Source organism: Gobio gobio (genome assembly GCF_949357685.1).
Source record: "Gobio gobio genome assembly, chromosome: 8".
NCBI classification, from domain to species: Eukaryota; Metazoa; Chordata; class Actinopteri; order Cypriniformes; family Gobionidae; genus Gobio; species Gobio gobio.
In genome coordinates, this window is record NC_137114.1 from 33,034,751 (window position 1) to 33,055,317 (window position 20,567).

General features: G+C 38.2%; 1 protein-coding gene across 2 annotated transcripts in view; it reads right to left on the reverse strand.

Moving 5' to 3' along the window:
• Window positions 1-20,567, reverse strand: part of grik4 (glutamate receptor, ionotropic, kainate 4) — a 511,925-nt gene that overhangs the window by 174,661 nt on the left and 316,697 nt on the right. For both annotated transcript variants that reach the window (XM_079824290.1, XM_079824289.1), the window contains exon 5: window positions 12,270-12,367. In XM_079824290.1, coding sequence (XP_079680416.1) covers window positions 12,270-12,367 — 98 coding nt within the window. The remainder of the gene's footprint in view (window positions 1-12,269; window positions 12,368-20,567) is intronic.

The window sequence follows — 20,567 nt, forward strand, 5'->3', positions numbered from 1 at the left end:
GTATTTGACAGCAAATCTGGAGTGCTTTGTCAAACATATCGCCTGTTCTCCTGTCAGTGCTCATCTGTCCATAGAGCACAACATTAGCGCTCACAGCACTTAACGCTGAGGGATCAGCAGTGCTGTAGTTATACATCATTTAATCCAATGAGGTCTGAAGAGATCTGCCATTAAGAGTCTCGCCACCTTATACGGTCCAATAAAGTTTTCATAGCTTAATCACCACGACTGACCTCTCACCCCTCTTCTGTCGGATTCATCAGCCAGGAACCACAGCCAACCTGAAGCGAAGACTGATTCGGGTGTTTTACATTTACATACATTTACGTTTTCGAACAGATGCTTACTTACTCGAGCGACTTACAATACGGTACACAAATCACGTTAATGGCAAGTTACTGGCACAAATCACATCACTGGCGATTCTCCAAACACGCTGCAAAGGAAATATGGGAAGATGTGCAGGATGTGCATGGGAGAAGTGAGAAGAGAAGGAAGGGATGGGCTGTGAAAAACAGCTCTTGCAGAGTGACTGCTGTAAATGAAGACTCCTGCTGGGCTGAAGCTTTGATAGCAAGCAAAATTACAGCATTCACGATCAAACACAGCATGCTAGGTCCACTTTCATACGCTGGCAAGCCTAGAACAAAGTCTGGCCCAAAATAGCCTGCCAAAAAAAGACACCTAGTTACAAATAAAGTGCTTCCAGGTCGAGTCTGTTGGCTTAATCTCACACCGGTGCTCCTGTGTGTCTCCCTGTTGTGGACCGCTGCTTATACTTCATTATTCATGCTTGACCAACTGGATTAATCCTAATTGAATATGTAATCAGTGATAACCTAAGAGACTGCAGCAAACCGAGATGACCGCTTACCCCAATTTGATTATACAGTGGGGTCCAAAAAGCTGAGGCCACTAGTGCGTTTTTCTCAGTTTAATTTAATTTAAACTTTTTTCCATAACAAATGAAATGATCAGCATAACAATTTTGAGTAAAAAGTTAATTTGGCATGACATTGTTATGTAGCATGTTTAATGTGTGCAAATACAAAAAAATGTTGTTATGCACCAATGTATCAGCCAATAAAAGCAAGTATTTTTACTATTGGCCATCGGTCGGACAGCCAGTGATCAGGGACGATTATTACCTGTCAATCAAAAGGGGGTGGAAAAACGTGTCAGACTGCAACTCATTCTGTGTGTTAGGGCTGCATGATTAATCGAAATGGCTTAGTGCGATTATGAAAGGCTGCGATTTCAGCGTGTCAGTGAAGAGTGGCTCTGTGATCAGTATTAAACACTCCATCTCTGAAAGCACTGGGAGTTTGAGCCGCTTATAACGTGCATTTGAAAAAAACAACATGCATCAAACTTTTACTTTTTACTCCAAACTCACTTCATAATGTCAGTCGAGTGTTTGAAAAAACTACCTTTTGTGAGCTGATGTGGCTTCTTATCAAAGAATGGGGCAGACAATATCTTATTTTATAAAGTTCTATGCAGTAGTAAAGGCTAGAGCCCGACCGATTTATAGGTCTGCCGATTTTATCTAGAGATGTTCCGATACCCTTTTTCCCTTCCCCGACAACGATTCCGATCCGATACCTGGGTGTGTATCTGTGTGCTGTATATACTACTAGCCCTGTATGAATTGCTAGAATTATTTTATGGTGTACTTCAGACTTATCCCTTAATAAAACAAATACATAATGAACTACTGTATTTATTACAGTATTTTTTATTATCTGACATGCATTTGACAGTAATATTTTTTTTCTTAAGTGAAAAAGAACTTCAAATGCAGCCATAAATCTAACACTGCAAACTGAAAAAGGTATTTTAGTTTTACAATATAACTGTTTAAAAAACACAGTCCAGAAACAATTTTGTTAAATAAAAGGCATTTCAGTTTTTAAATACAAAACAAAAGTACAAAAACAGTGCAACAGTAACATACTCAATCTAAGTAGTCCTTTAAAAATACTCCATCTAAGTAGTCCTTTAAAAATACTAAGTGCAGTCACAGTGTAGTGAAATAAGAGTACACAAATAAACCTCAACTGAACAAGATTCAACAAGAGCAAAACCCAGAATGAAAATATACATATTTTAAGTAACTTAAACTAGGTTACACACTGCTGTGGGAACTTAGTATTGCTCACAATTTCAAGAACAACATCTTTTACTTTGCATGAAAGGTGTTCACGCATCTCATTGAGGCGGGTTCAGAGATGTATTTGCTACCAGGCAAACTGTACCGGGGTGCAACCGCCGTGTTCTTCGGGGTGACGCGTCTTCAAATGCTTTATTAAGTTACTTGTGTTAAAGTTTCTAATACTTGTGCCACCCCTCGAAATTGCAGCCTGGCATATGAGACATGTCACCGTTTTACTGGCTGGTTGGTCCACTCTGAAATGCTGCCAAACAGCCAACAAACTGCTAGCGTGTTCTCATTTCTTCTTCGCTAGCGAAGAAGAACCATGCAGTGGTTAGGCAAAGCTAGCGGTCATAATAACTAGGTCTTGTTTAAGAAAATGGTATTGGATCGGTGCATGGGTTCAAGTATTCGCTGATACCGATGTCAGAATTTGTTGTGGTATCGGTTATGTTTCCGATACTAGTATCGGAATCGGAACAACCCTTATTTTATCGTCCGATATGAGCCTGTCGCAGGTATATCGCCATCGGCATATATGACGCAGATATGCCACCGATATGAACAAGCGCCCAAGCATGTCGACGCATCTTACAGCGCGCGAATATTCACAAAGAATTAATTGTTTATCATCGTAAACATAGTCTGTTGTGTCTTCAGTGAACGTAAACATGAAATTTGCACCGCGTTTAAGTTTCATGGCCCACAGAATATCTTGTTGAATATCTAAACATCTATCAAAAGAAAGAACAGAGCCTGTTTTATTCTAGCTTCATGCATTCTTTTTCATCAACACAAGAATTTGGGTACGTTTCATGAAAAAAAGCAACATTTTGAGGAAAAAGCTGAGAAAATCATGTTTTTAACAAAGACTAACTTACATACAGAAGGGATTCAGATCGGTGATCAAAACACAGATGGAGTAACAGATTGAGTCCATCAAAGCTTCACAGTCCTGGGTCGACATTTCATTCAATAACATTAGTTTTGATTTATAAGCGGTTTAATGTTGATGATCGCGTTATTTTACATATGCATCTGCTTATATGAGATTGCGCATTTCTGCATTTCTTGCGTGTTTTGATCAGGAGATTCTGCACTCATTCAGGAGATGCTATGAATGCTATAGATGCTATTTTGGTATGAAAAAAATGTACACCTGCTCCCTACCATGTGTAAATGGTGCGTAAAACATTTGAACGTTCTATGTTCTAATTTAGGCAAACTGATGACATTGCATTTTGATGCACAATGTACCAGAATAATGTTTTAAGAGTTGATTAGCCCTGTCTTTGTTTTTTGTTGTTTTTTTACTGTTCAACGTTGGGTAATAGACAGTGCTAGTCAGTGTCCTTTTTTACCAAGCCGTCCAATCACAGTGGAGGAGGGGCAGGACAAATACTACACCGACCAATCATCCTACTTGTACACCGACTGAACAACAATAATGGAGAAGTTAATACTGATTTTTACTGCATTTTTTATATTCAGTAATATTCTTCAAAATGAGATACTAGTAATACATAACTGCCATGGATATTCTGTATCATATTCATAGCAATCATAGTATCTCAGCTGGAAAAACGCTGCCCTTGCAAAGCACTTTCAAGCGCCACCAGCTGGCCGTTTTCAGAAGAGCACCAGGCTGGCTAAAAATGTTTTGGTGGACACACGATAATTGAATATTCATTGCTAGGCATATGGTTAATTAGTCTCTTTAGCATTTATGCAAAATACTGGAGCCAAACCTGAGAAAGAAGGCTTCCAGAAGATTCCACAGCGTTCCTGGACACGTCATTTGCAGTTGTAACTCATGGGTGGGGATTATGCTAATTATGAATGAGCATGAATGATTACTCAGAATTTGCTCATGTATTTAAGAACATTTCATGAATGAGGCCCAATGTATGTATATTATGTACATACTACTCATATTATATAAACAGTACCAGTCAAAAGTTTGGACACCAATGGGAAAGTGTGTCCAAACTTTTGGCTGGTACTGTACTATAATATACACATAAAGAATATCGGCCAGTATATCGGTATCACATTTTTTTTACTCCCTAATATCGTTATCGGCTCCCCAAAACCCATATCGGTCGGGCTCTAGTAAAGGCTATGTCGATTAGCATTGCATTCTAAATACCCGAGAAAGCTTGAAGGACTCAAGTATGCAATATATTGCGGCAGTCGTGTGTTTATTGTCTTAATTAGTGATAGCTTTAGTCTACATTAGGGATTTCCTGGAGCATCATAAGTTATATTACTTCTCTGAGGCATATGCAGAGTTTCTGCATGAGAGCGCCCTCCGGTTTCCAGTATGAATAAAATAGATGTGTATTTAGCGCTCAGTAATGCTCACTCCTTCCTATTTTCGGTAAAAAAAATAGGAAAACTTCACTCTAAGGAAATGTATATGATAATCCATGTTTTTTTCCAGTGTACAGGAGTTTATACACAGTGGATGCATATGTGGCTAATATTTCATATTAAAGACATGAACTCATACCTCCTGACAAAAATGAAGAAATTATTGTTACAAATTCTAATCATAAAAATATAATATTTTATAAGAAATTTTTAGACCTTTCTAATGATTTATATTCATAGTCTTCCTGCATATTAACAGCATAGGAATAACAGGAAAACCCATAGGAAAACTGCATAGGAAAACTGCAGTTTTTCATACATAACATGTTTTCTGTAAAATAAACATTTATTATTTTCTTCTTATTATATTGATATATTTGTACTTAAATACTCTATTTATTATAATTTTTTTAAAAATAATGAAAGTGTTATTTTGTTTAATATTTTCATTTATCAATAATAATGATCATGCTAATTATTATATTATTAGATAATATTATATAAGCACAACATTTTGGGCCAAATTGTGAAGCACTACAAGCAAGCACAACAAACCGAGTTTTCTTATATATGTATTTTTGAAATTTTCCCCCCCAATTTGTGCAGTCCTACTGTGTATGAAGAAAATCTTTCTTGTGTTGAATTCAATAGATAAAGCTGCTGATAATACTGAATAGATCTTATATATAGAGATGCTGTGATAGGTGTTGTATTCCTACAGGTAGATCAGCTAAGAGTCAGCTTATGCGAGCTTGACTAATGTGACCTGCCAGAACAAACGCTAAGCTTGATATAACAACTTTTGTTATAAATTTAAAATACAAAAATACTACACAATAAATAATGCATAAAATCAGCTTCACTACTGTGGCACAGAGTAGCAAAAACTTGACTTGAATTTCAACACGTGAATAGAATTTTTTATATTAATGTATTCAGCAGAGGTCTCAGGCTCCACAGGAAGTTCTCTCTGTTGTGCTCTGGGGTTTCAGGCCGGGCCTTTCTCCCTCACCTGGTTTCCACATGCGTGTCATTCAGGTTCAAAGGCCTCAGCCTTTAGCGCAGCTGTGCTGCTACTCTAGTGGCTCCTGAAGCTCTCAAAGGCTCCTGCCTCTCTCATCTGCCACGCTCTCAGTACTACAAACACACCATTCATATTTATGAGAAATTAGAGGAAAACCTCTTTCCCGCTCACCTTATTTGTCCTACAAGTATATATTTTTCTGTAGTGACTGACTTGAATAACAATGTAATTTTATAGCAGAACCCCAAGGTCCCTGGGAAAACATTTGGACTACAGTCAACAACAACTCTTGTTTGCCGAAAGGTTCCTGTACTCTACTTGACTCACAAGAAACCACTTAGAAATCACTTAGACTGTTTACATTATCTGTTTTTACAAGAACCATCACTTGATGTTGGATAAAATAAGTTCTGCAAGAAGGGAAAGCGACAGCAGGCTGTGAACGAACATTTATCAGTAATAATGAGTGAAGTCAAAAGCCACACTCCAGACCCTCACAGCAGATTTGTCTTTTCTTTTTAAGCCAGATGGGAAACTCCATCATTGTATTACATGAGTGAAAGAGCATCTTGAGCAGTCTTGACAATAAAGCGAGTACAGATTCATCTTGTATTTACTTATATCTTCAGGCCGAACTGTCAGTCTCAGAGCAGCTGCGTACAGAAAAACTAATGATACAAACTGAACAATATAGGCCTCTCACATTCTACAAACATGCAAGCTTGCAATCTGGGCAGTGCAAACACACAGGCATGAATGCACACACAGGGGGAAATGTGCACACGGAACAAGTCAATGAAATTGTACATGGGTTAATCTCACGAAACCTGTCAAGAAAATGTCATATTCTACCCCAAAAGAAGAAATAGGTTATATTTTGCTTAAAGAAACACATTAAATCTATATGAAAAAACATGAAAGGGATAGTTCACCCAAAAAGGAAAATTACCCCATGATTTATTCACCCTCAAGCCATCCTAGGAGTATATGACATTCTTCTTTCAGACGAATACAATCGGAGAAGAAAGTGTAACGCCTCTAGCAGTTCAAAATGCTTGTGCTACGCCTGACGTCATCGTCGTGCCAGTTACGCTTTTTTCGTAAGTTGAATACGGAAGGTGGTCTGTCGGAAGCTATATATTTTACTTTATAACGTGTTAGATATGGATATTTTTCTTACACAAACTAGGGCTGTGCAATTAATCGAATTTCGATTTCGATTTTACCTCCCAACGATCACCAAAATAGTACAATCGAGAAAAAACGATTATTTTGCCATGTTCAGTTTTGCAAGAACACTCTTATTTTGTCTTGCGTTCTGAATGAAACGCGCACGCGCACATCCGCCCCTCCCGAAGCCACAATCTCTCAGTTTGTGAGTCTCGTGACTCGTGTGCATATATCATCCGCTGGAATTTAAAAACTCGGCGCGAGTAAAGATGGCAGAAGGAGGGCAGTTACAGTTTGGTGAGCAAAAAAGGCAAAACCAACTCAACCAACAGTTTGGCTTCGAGGAATCAGACGACGAGCAGAAACATGCTACGTGCAAGATTTGCTACATGGTAGTGGCTGCAACGCAAGGGAACATCACGAATTTGTTTAACCACTTGAAAATTAAACACAGGGTGATCTATGACAATCTAATATAGATACAAAAACTGACGAGAGCAGGGATGCCGTGTAAACGTCCTTTTTTTCCTTCATATTTTTCAAATAATTCTCTCTTTGTAAACTTTGTTCAATGCATGCGAGTGCTGCCATTTCGCCATCTTCACTGGGTTGAAGTGCCAGAAGACGCGCGCGCTGTGAGAAAATGTGCGTCTCACACGTCTCACAGCGCGCAAATATTGAGTTCTCTTTCAAGTCTTGCTCTTGAACGGACAAACTCACACAAAACGTATGTCAACATGTCCATCTTGATGAGTATCCTAGCAGACATAGTCTGTATATGCCTTAAGTGAACTTTATACAGTCGAGAAAGACGACGCATATCCAAGCTTTAGGTCTTAAAGGGGCAGTAGCCTTTACTGCCGTCTGTTTAATGTCAAACAACAAAAGACAAGGACATCACTCACCGCTCTTGATTGAATAGCTTTTGTAAGTTTAATAGGATTAATCTTTAATTTATGCACTTAAATATGCAATGTTATTTTACATTTGATACATTTCTGTACCTGAAAACTAATGTTAGACATACCTGAAAAGCATATCTAGCCGAACCATATTGTTGATCTTATTTATTTGTGGTTATCATTTTTACGTGAATACTTTGATTTGAATATATGTTATATTATTTATTTTAATAGTTCAAAAAGTACAACAAATGTTACAATTTCAATTGAATTGTTGAAAGGTGTATTTTTAATACATGCAACACATTCCCAAAGTCATGTGAAATAATCGTGTTACATAATCGTGATTTCAATATTGACCAAAATAATCGTGATAATGATTTTTTCCATAATCGAGCAGCCCTAACACAAACCCATCGATTCGCTTTAGAAGACCTTTATTAATCCCCCGGAGCCGTGTGGATTACTTTTACAATGGATGGATACACTTTTTTGGGCTTCAAATTTTGGGCTGCCATTTACTGCCATTATAAAGCTTGGAAGAGCCAGGACATTTTTTAAAGAGCCCCTATTATGGAACAATATTTTTTTTCCCCTGCCCAATGACGAGCATGTGAAGAATCAGTGGTTAAACCTCATCTTTACATCGATACCTCACAGCAGTATAGCCCGGACCTTGTGCTGTGTTCCCGTCAGACGATTGCTTCTTCACTGGCATAACGTTGGCTTGACGTTGGACGTTCGATATTCGCAATTATATTTCTAACCTCAATAACATTTGACGAAAATTACTTATAGTCATAAAACATTGCTTCTTCAACCTAAATGCTTCCAACGATGGATTCGTAAGCCGGTTGTTATTGAAGGATGGGTCAGAACCCAGTTTATTTGGAACAGCTTCTTCCTCCTCCGAATCACAACCTGTAATGATGATGATGATGATAATGTAATAGTTTCTTTTATGTTCTCTGTAGAATGCACAATACGTATTTAGTTGTGTGTGTTGTGTATGTTCCACGCAGCTAGTAGGTCTCCGGCTAATCAGCTAACCGCAATATATGTTTGCTCGCAATTGTCTAGAAGTGTGCAAATGTTTGTTGTTGTTATAACTTAGGAATAGAGCAATAGATTGGGGTAAAACTGCAGTGTTTTATCAATACGTTTTTGCGTTGGGCTAACGCATATATCATGACTGTTATCATGACCACCAAGCTGTGGGCTAGGTTCGCTAACATAAACATAAAACAGCTTATTTCCTCTCTAGTATTTATATTTAGAACAGAGTGGAGCACCATCATTATTATAATACAATATAAGTGATGCAGGCACTGTATACTGTACGCCGTGTTAACTAGCAGAAATATTTTGTATGTGAACACTGGTAGTAACATGCTACTGTGACACAGGTTTTGTTCTCTGTTCTCTGCTCACCGTCGAACTCTGGCTCGAATTTCTAAGGCAAAATTGATGCCATGTCTGTTCAAACACTGTATAAAATTTTCAACACTTGACAAGCTGTAATCCAGTAATGATGATAGGCGTTCAGTTTCCGACATGCGCTGCACGCAGTAGACCAATCACAACTGACTGGGTTATATGACCAATTACGCAGATTAGCGTCACGCAAAGGACGGGTTTGGAAAAATGAATCGTTGAGCGAATCATTTGGGAGTCATTGAGCAAATAAGGTAAAAATAAATGCATACTATAAGACAAAGAAAGTGTTTTTTGACCTTGCATGCATGTACACCTGTGGTTGGGGGGACTCCCAAAACAAAAATATGAACCTTTCAAATGCCATAATAGGGGCACTTTAATATAACTCCCATTGTATTCATCTAAAAGAAGAATGTCATATACACCTATGATGGCTTGAGGGTGAGTAAATCATGGGCTAATTAAAAATGTTTTCATATGAACTATCCTTTTAAGTTTGCATTGTGACATTCAGTCAGTTCATTCATTACATTCCCCATTAATAATAATAATAATAATATTTTATTTTATTTTATGCTAATTAAAAATATATGACTGTATTACTTTACGAAAATTGTAATTGTATTAATATAAATGTAATTGTAATTTTTACCCTAATAAAGTAAAATAAAGTCATTATGGTAGGCCTCGAACTATTTTTGTGAAAAATTTAAATATACATTAAACCAGAATACTCCAAGGCATCTGATGCATCAGAATAATTTCCATGAAAATAGTGATATAATGCAAAAAAATCTTAATGGTCTTTAACAACCTTTATTTAAAATATTATTTGACAATTGTGTATTTAAATCGCAAAATCGGGCTACTTTTTAACTGTTGCAGCAGGTTGAATTTGTATTCCATAGTTTGAAATATTGGTCAAAGACATCTGGTAACCCTGGTTTCACCCAAATTTGAAATCAACCCTTCAAACATTCTAAAGAAGCAAAGGGCCAAACTACAAACTCCTTCCTGTTTTGCTCTCTCTCTCTCTCTCTCTCTCTCTGAAATGAGAGAGAGAGAGAGAGAGAGAGAGAGAGAGAGAGAGAGAGATATTTTGTGATGCTTCTGTGATGCTCATACTTCACAGTATGCATCATACTTCTGTGATGCTCACTCTCTCTCTCTCTCTCTCTCTCTCTCTCTCTGTCTCTCTCTCTCTCTCTCTCACACACACACACACACACACACACACACACACACACACACGCACACACACACACACACACACACACACACACACACACACACACACACACACACACACACACACACACACACACACACACACACACACACACACACACACACACACACACACACACACACAACACCACCATAAACACAATGACCCCTCGTCCATTTAGACCATTAGAGATAGACAAACCATTTTTTAAAATACATAACAGGAGCACAATGACCTTTCCCCATAGACAGTGGACAGAGAGTATCTGACCTCCCATTTCATCATCCCAAAGCAGCTAACAACCTCCACAGCACTAACCAAAACCTGACCTACAGCATCACACAGGGACAAGACAAATAACAGCTCCTGAAAACAAATAAAATGTCAGCATTATAAATATTCATCGAAGGTATATTATAGCTGATGTAAACGTTTAAACTTTCATTACACAAGCCCTCATCTATGACCTAAGCAGTCATTTATAAGATGTGACTATGAATATTTATGCTCGTTGCTCACTTTGGAAGGCGAGTTGCCACTGATTATGAATTATGAAGACATTAAGGAGTGATGCTTAGTCAGTTGAGTACGCACAGTAAACTTGTTTCAAGCTGCATTATTCATTACCTGTGCGATAGTAATGTATTCCTCTGACTGCTGCTTTGCAAGAAAATCCACATATAATATCACATCAGCCCCAGTGCTAGACTATTTAGAATTGGGGGTTTGTGACAACATTATAAGTTGACTATAAATCTATTCAAATGTATACATTGAAGCATATACATATGACAACTTGAATTAAAGGGATAGTTCACCCAAAAATGAAAATTACCACATGATTTACTTACCCTCAACCTATCCTAGGTGTACAAAGGAATACAACTGAAGTTATTAAAACATGTCCTGGCTCTTCCAAGCTTTATAATGGCAGCCCAAAATCTGAAGCCCAAAAAAGTGCATCCATCCATCCACGGCTCCGGGGGGTTAATAAAGGCCTTCTGAAGCAATTCGATGGGTTTGTGTATTCAACTTACGGAAAAAGCGTGACCGGTGACGTCACGATGTGACGATGACGTCAGATGCAGTGTAAGTGTTTTAAACTGCTAGAGGCGTTACACTTTCTTCGTAAGTTGAATACGGACGGCGGTCTGCGGGAAGATAGATATTTTACTTCATAAAGTTTTAAATTGTTTCTAAATATTTTTCCTACACAAACTTATCGATTCACTTCAGAAGGCCTTTATTAACCCACCGGAGCCATGTGGATTACTTTTATAATGGATGGACGCCCTTTTTTTGGCTTCAAATTTCAGGCTGCCATTCACAAGCTTGGATTAGCCATTTTTTTATATATAACTATGTAACTCCTATTGTATTTGTCTGAAAGAAGAATGTCATAAACACCTAGGATGGCTTGAGTTTGGCTTAAGAATTATGGAATAATTTTCATTTTTGGGTGATTTGCAGTTAGCAATTAGCAGTTTCAAGTGGCTGAAAATAAATATTCCACTTCTACTAGCTTTCTTTTCGTTCTCTGTGTTCAAAAGTTTCCCTTTACTCTCTGACGGAGCGAGAAACTGCTTCAAACTATTCAGGCTGCGTCCCGGCGACAATTAATCAATATAAATTCTTTGTTATTCAATTCTTCCCTTAGTAATTTACTTTGTCTGTTCGCATCCCTCTTCATGTTTGCAGACGGCAGAACAAATGCTTGTAGGAAAGTTTGACTTCAGAACAGTGAGCACGATTTGTCAATAATCATTTATGTATTTATTCATTAGAGCTGCACATTGTAGTCACAGCATAACACTCGCTGTTTGGTCGTTGTGTTCATCAGCTGTGGTTAGGGATCGTTTTTAGAGCGTGTCGCTGAACACTCCGGTCATTACGGTAATGATATGAATGATGACTTGATAATATGATCTGGGCTTTGGTATGTTGCACTGATGACAAAAGAGAGCCAATGCCAGCACTCACCTCTTTCTCACCGCAGATATTACTGATGATAGAGTTGGATGCCGGGCTGGCAGAGGGGCCCAGGACCGCCACAACCCCCTTGGACATGATCTGGCACACTGTCAATAGGCAAGGGAAAGACCAACTGTCATTTATTACAGACAGAGAGCAGAAGGAAAGAAAGATGCAAGATGCCAAGAGTGTTGCTGCCTCATTTTCATTCAAGGATGGAAGTCTATAATATATAGGGCCCTATGATTTCCGCGATCACCGAATCGCGGACGGAATCGCGGAATTGGCATATTAACGCGGAATCTATTGTTAACGCGGAATTTCCCGGAATTTGACATATTTGGAATGAAATGCGGTTTTGTGTGGGAGAAGAACGCATGTCTGGGGAAATGCAGACCGGGGGAAGCAAATCTGGGCGACTCAACCCCTCCCGTCATTTCAGCTCCGCCTTCAAAACAATGAAAGTATGGTGAAGCGGCTCACCACGGCTCTGCTTTCATCAGCGGAAAAGTTAAGAAACTCAACGCTAAAGCCCCGTTCACACCGCCCTCAGTACAGAGCCGAGCAGTTCCCTCAGGTAGTGCTTGCTGTATTTTGCCTTGTTTTTAATGCACTTCAATGTACTGTATGGAAAATAATGCCTTAAATGAACTTGAGAGAAAATGAGATGCGCGGATCAGCGCGTCTTATGCTGCCTTCACGTGCTCTCGGAATTATCGTAATATACGAGTTTCCTAGGTAAACATTGCACATGAACGCCCTCACATTTTGAAACTTGAATGCAATGCGCTCGTAATCACGACTTCAGAAGTCGGAATCATCAAATTTCCGATAGCACGTGAAGGCAGCATTATCCACATCATGTTCAGAAGCGGCTGTTCTTAAAGTGACAGGAGCACTGATAATGTCTGTCATTGATGTTCAAAGAACAACGGGAACAGAAGATTGTAGTTTTAATGATGATTCATCTATATTTCACTTATTATTTATGCAGTTAAGAAAGGTGTTGATAACTTTATTCAATTTCTGTGTAGACTATGACAGGGAAGGCCACAGGTAAATATAACATTTATTATAATGGGTTTATGTAAAGATTGTTTTAAGTTCAATTAAATTAAAAGTTATTTTTTAAAGCCTAATAAATGGTGAAATCGGTAGCTTTCAGTTATACTGTAATGTAACGTCATCAATGTTTCATATAGACATTAATATCAGTGATACTGGCCTTCATTCATAAAAAGATGCCATTACAACACACATTTAAAATATGCTGTCTTTAAATTGTTTCTAAATTAATTTGGAGAGTAACTGAAATTATTACAATATCAAAATATTAAAAACTCCAATGTTTTTAATTGCAATTAATAATGATTAATTACAGAAAAAATGCAATTAATTCTGGGTTTTTTTTAATTATCAATTCACAGCACTAATATCTAGTTGTGACTTGAAGTGCTTAGAGTGCAGTGTTATGTTGCAGTATTTGTCCTGAAAAGTAAATGTGATGTTTGTTACCTGTTTGATGTTTGTCATTCCTATTTTATGTTTTATGTTCTATTATATTAACATTAAAAACACTCTTTTTACGACTAAAATAACAGTTAAGGGTAAAAAAAACTGAATTTGCAAAAATTAAAACGGAAAAAAAAGGAATTAGCAAAAATTAAAACGGAAAAAACGGAATTTGGGAAAAAATAAAACGGAATTTGGGAAAAAATAAAACGGATTTCATAGGGCCCTAAATATATAAAGCAAAGAGTACAAAGAGTCTTTTAGCATACCCAGCCATTCATCTCAATGCCAGTTGCCTGGCTGGCACATGATGTGGAATCTCCAGAAAAAATTAGGCACTCATCTACTATAATATAATGATATAATTGCAGTTTATATGTGGCTTGCAAACAGATATATTACATTAAAACACACGGCTACTTCGAAACAACCTTCAATAGAGAAATATGTTTTTTGGGGTCCAGATGGTGCAGTTACTGCATCTACCAGCAGGGGCTAATGGGCCTTGCTAATCAGCCAAAACCTGACCCCTTGGTGTCCATTCAATCTGTTCTAAAATTACTAGCAAAACTCAAATAATTCCCTTTTAAGGAAGCTTTTTAAAGAGCTCACTATAATCAAAATCTGAGGCTTAGCACTGTTATTAATCTGCTCTTTTTCAGTCTCTCACACAAAATTACATTTTATTATCAACTGACCTTTGAGTAAAGTGTGTCCTGAAATTATATTTGCGATTAGGTGCAGGAGGAGGATTGAGAGATAGATTTGTTTCTGACTCTCCAGCACACGCACAGGGCATTTCACATGGGTTTATAATCTCTTTCTGTTTTAATTATGATGCCGTGGGTAGTGTATAAGCCAGATATTGGTACTCTGACCACTTAAGCAGGGCATGCTGGGAAAAGAGGAGGGGTCTATACGGAAAACAGTGTGATTACAAAGCACCAGAAGACGCAGAGATTTCTTGAACTCAATCCCGTAGTAACCAATGCAAATAAGACACCTGTGGAAACCTCTGCTACTCGTCCCCCATAATAAATTGCAAGCACATCTCCGCACTGCCATGAACGGTGCTGAGCTGCCATTTTAGTATCACTACACACTTCTACAGAGAGTATTTTGCAGGTCAACGGTTCTCTCAATCAAATGTAGCTGGACAGATGCCCTCATGAAGTCCTGGCATCCTTGCTGTGTAGTCAGATGCATTGTTATTCCTCTAAATAGGGTTTTCAATTTGTTAAAATAATGAATTATAATTAATTTAATGATTTATTGTCATTAATATGATTACTTTATTGCTCTAGACATACACATAATATAAAATAAAGGTTCCAAAAGGGAATTTTTGCAGTGATGCCATAGAAGAACAATTTTAGGGTTCCCCGAAGAACCTTTCAGTGAACATTTATTAAAAGAACCTTTGCATCTTAGTGTGAAAAGCATTTTAATAATCATTTAAAACTTTCCCCAACAATAAATAACATTTTATGCATTGGAAAAGTTGTTAAAGGTTCTTCATGGAAATGAGAGCGTCTGAGCAAGTTCTATGGAAAGACTCTAATGCCACGTCATTCGTTCATACTAATAGGTCTGGCCAATCACTGCTTCACACCTGTAGTATATAAGCACTAAACTCTCGGTTTCACGTTCGCAGTTGACAACGCTGACATTCCCCTCCATCCTCCCCTACACCACCAGGTTGGCCTTGTCCATTCATGGGGGGTAGGCTCCTCCCCTGCCTTCGTCTTCAGGCAGGATCAGCCGAATCTACATCCCCAGGATTCAGACGAAGGATGGGGCCTACGCCAAAGAACTTTTCTATACAACTAAACACAAATCATTGTAGCTCAGTACCATCTGTTACTATTTCACGGAATAAATACCATGCTATGTCTTTCTGATAGGTGCCACCTTCCATAGGTGCCAATAAAAAAATCTTTATTTTTAAGAATGTACTGTACATCTTATCAAAATGTATTACATCAAACTTTAATGCATTCAGTTCTTCCTAACCTTTTGAAGGAAATACAATTTAAATCAAATCAACCACAAAAAAGGGGGGGGGGGGGGTGGTGGAATCTGCCACTATCCCTCAGCTTCCAATCAAATTCCAGCTAAAACTCCAAATAAAGTAACCCATGGTAACCCATACTCGGAATTTGTCCTCTGCATTTAACCCATTCAAGTTAGTGTACACGCCACACACATCCGGAGCAGTGGGTAGTCATTTTGGCTGTGGCGCCATTGGGGGTTAGGTAGTCTCGCGTAGCCAGACCTTCAGACTGACGGTAGAAGGTCTGGTCTCTATTGTAGCTTTCATTGGTCAAGGACCGCCCAAGAGGACGTTTGACTGACATGTAACGCAACCAATCACAGTTTGTTTTGTTCCATGTCATGTTTATGGGCGTGAAAATATATTAAAAAGTTGATCACACTTTTGAAAATCCAGCGTTTAATCGATCCTGGTAACCGCTCATTGTCACAGTTGTAAACACGATGGCGTTCTTCCACGAGGGGGTTTGGTGTCACAGCATTTGTTTCTAGGCCGACTCGCGGACATCCTGTAGAATTCAACAAATCAGATGAAGACTTTGAAACTCCTGAAGTGTTTCCAGAAAAGTGTGCCATATACATCAGACGTTCAGTCAACGGTCCGTGGGTGTGACGTCTGAGGCTGAGACTATGGTAACCCATACTCTGAATTTGTCTTCTGTATTTAACCCATCCAAGGACATTGGGAGGAGTGAGTGAACACACACACCCACTGAAAACCGTGGACACTCACACCCAGAGCAGTGGGCAGCAATTTTTGCTGTGGCGACCGGGGAGCGATTGGGGGTTAGGTGCCTTGTTCATGACTGCCCCAACTTACAACTTACTAAATAACTTACTTTTGTTTAGGGATGCACCAAATCCAGGATTCGGGTTTGGATTCGGCCGAATATTGGGCTTTTTGACGGGGTTCGGTTTCTGCCGAACCTCAGAATTTTTTTCCACCGAACCCTAGGCTTGCACTATGCGCGCCCCGCTGGTCGAACGTAATGACGCCGCCGTTGAAAGTGAAAATGGAACTCATGAACAGAAAACGTGGCAGTACTTTAAGTCAAAAGAAGGCGATTCAAGTCGAGCATCATGTTCAATTTGCAATGCTGATTTGTCTCGTGATGACAAGGAACCTAAACAACAGCCGCTGTTAAAACATTTGCGTATGAAACATCCGAGAGAATACATCTGAGAGTTGTGCATGAAGGAATCTACAGACAGCAGCCAAAATGTATTTTATTTTACCGTGCAAACAGCCGCATATAGATCAGATAAAATACATAGGCCTACACTAAATATTTTTCACTTAAATAATTACCAAATTAAGATGACAAAACGAAAATACACTGAATCCGTAAGCTTTGAAGAACCGGAATCGTTTTTTTTTTTTGTCAAATAAAAATAGAAGGCCTAGGCTACCTCAATCCACACCTTGTATGTTTTTTGTTTGTTTGTTTGTTTCTTAAGTAACATGTCTAAGTGATGTGGGTTAGTCTGGAGCACAGCCTGTTGACAGTTAAACCCACGGCAGAAAACCACCTCAATCTGTCTGTCTCCGCAGCGCGCAAGCCTCGGCTGACAGCGCACGTCTCCTGCACTCTCCGTTGTGCTGTTCTTTGAAACGACAGAGGACGACTCGGGGTAATTTTTCTACAAACCATCAGGAAACAGCGGCGAGAAGAACATACGCGACAATGTTTACTTTAGTAAACTTGACCAAAACCACACTATTAAAAGCCTTAAATAAGGCTTCAGATGGCACTGATGTCCCGCCTTGCTAGAGCGGCCAGCCTCGGGAAGCGCCGTACAATTTCTTTCCACCAGTCCGGAGCTTGTACTACTGCTGTATTTTTCTGTCGAAATGGTCACACACAGTAAGCTTTTCCATTGCTTCATTTTGCGAGATATATCTGGTTTGCGGTTGCACATGTCGACGCGCTCCGTGAGTGAACAAATAACGCTATACAGCATATTTTTCTTAACCATGCATCAAAAAACAAACAAACAAAAAAGCCTTAAAAACATTTAAACCGTTTAACTGGTAGTATTAATCGGTCAAAGTTCTTACTTTCGGTTAACGGTTAAATGGTCAATAGCATCCCTACACTGCTGTGGACGTTGTTTACCCCGTTAATGTGTTTACTGTGATAATGGACTGAGGATGGGAGAAGGATTCGGTATTCGGTTTCGGATTCGGACGAATCTTAACCAGTGGATTCGGTATTTGGCCGAACCCTAAAAATCTGGATTCGGTGCATCCCTTCTTTTGTTAAAATTATTTATACATACAGTATAGTGGTATTCAAGAGTCTGAGACTGAGATTTTTTATTTTATCAGTATAATTTTTAGTAAATAGCTGAATTGAAAATTAACTTGAGCTCCATGAACTCTACAAGGTAGTGTAAAACCTGATGATCATGTTTTCCAGCATGATTTAAGAATAATCCAAAGAGCATCTTGAGCTTCAATTGTAGCAAAAACATTGACAAAAAGTCACATGTCAATGTCACAAAGTATTGTATTTGATTAGTGACATAGAAAGAGTGGAGAATATGAATATCATTTTGTTATATAATTTCTTTGTTTTTTTTTTTAATATTTTTTATTTATTTTTAAAATTATCTTATCAAAATAAATCCTCTTTGAAGGACAGATGATGAAATATTAAATAAAGCTTCACTGGTAATTAAACTCCACTGAACAATATTTTTTTTTTTTATTAAGTTAAATAGTTTTTTTTAATTAATATATCTAGATATGATTGCATTATGCATTAAGAAGCACTTTCTCCAACATTTACTTATAATCTAGAGGCATTGAGTAAAGCACCATGGTTTGTTGTGTCTGACTATTGAACACAGACACCTGTGCAAAAGTCCTGAATGTTCTGAACATTCTCTGGAAACAAAATGAAGCATTATGTAACTGTTAGTCCGTTAACATTGCCATCTTAATCTAATTTACAGCCGTCTGAGCAATGCACATCTGTTCTGTTGTCTTACATGCAGAGATCATAAGGCAAGTAGTTATTAACCCTAGTGTGTACTATGAGTCACAAGGGTCAGGTGATTCACAGTTATGACCGAGAATCTTTTAGCATGACCCTCCTGCACGGCTGGTCAGGAAAAGGACAATGAATCTATGTGGATTGAGTAAGCACCGTAGATTGTGGTTGGTTTTAGAACGTCTCTGTTCACTTCAGATCATGCACATTAGTATGCAGACCACACACAAACACACACAATGTGGGATGTGGGAAGATGCAGGCTTCAGCGATTTTAGACGGGAGTATAGTAGGGCAGGTAGCGGCGGTGTGACATTTCTCCCTTCTTGGGAGGGTCACTGATCCATTTCTAGTTCAGTCCTGCATACTGCATTCTATTACAATGTTGAATTAGCTGGTTTGTGCAACCTACCTTATAGATAGAGAGATAGAGTTAGAGATACAGAGACAGCTATTAATATCTATCAGGAGGGGTGTTTTAATGGTGCTGTCTCATACGCCCATGCCGGGAAACCAGGAGTGGCTCTTCATCCTGTGTCTCAACAGCTCTGATTGTTTAAATTACAGCTTGTCTTCTCCTGATTTTAGTGCCGTCTACTTTCATTGACAACAATGAACCTCATTCATGTTTAATATCCCTCTGTGAGTGAGCAACTCTATTTTGTTCTCTCCAGCAATATTTGATTCAGGATTCACAAGGGAAGCATTATTACATTTAGGGCCTAAGAGTAAGAAAAGCACAAAAAGATTGACTGGCAGGTGTTAAAGTAAAAGTCGCAATACTCGTTTGAAACCCGTTGACTGACGGTTTCCATTTTAAAGGCAGAGTGAAGTTCAAAAGTCTTAGCAGGGATTCGAAAAGAAATTTAAACCTGGAAATAAACAGAAAGATGTATTATTTTGTAAAATGTAAAAACCAAATGTTGTGTTGTATAATAAAGTATATTTGAGATTCGGCACAGTTAGGTCACTAATCAAAAAGATACTTTTTGACATTGATCATGTTTTCCCTTTGAATTGTCATGCTGATCATTAAAATAAATAAATCAATGATTTTACAAAATGTAAAACTAAAATGTTATGATGTGAAAATAAATAAATGATTTTGTAAAAAAAATTAAATAAAAAAAAACAAGTTATGACAATAATAAAGAATATTTCAGATTCTGCTTTCAAACTTCTAGGTCACTAATCAAGTAAGTACATTTGTGAAATAAGCAACTCATATACAGATCAAATGAACATCAGTTCTTATTGGAGTTTAATTGTGTTAAAAAATGTTTGACTAAGCCATCATCTAAGGTGTTAATTTGTTTATGGGGTATTTGCTGGCCTTTGAGAATGACTTCCCCGTAACCAAGGAAACAAAAATTGCTCCAATAAATGCCTGCATACCTATTGACTCAGAAAACATCATGACTATGACGGCACAACTGACGAGTTAAAATCTGTTAATTGAATTGCCATCACATAATGGTCCCCCTTTTTAACAGAGAATACATCATCTGCTACCAGCCAAGAACATATGGAGAGATGAAACTGACAGACACAATAATTACGCATGTATATAGGCAATTACAAAAGCTGGAAAATATACATATATGTTACCGGCAATGTGTGAAATCTGGCATTGTATAGAATGCCTAAGGAATATATAGAATGCCTGAAGTTTGTAGGCAAAGTATGAAATGGTTTATATTTCACACATTTCCTAGGCATTCTATACAATGCCAAAGGGCCAGCCGGC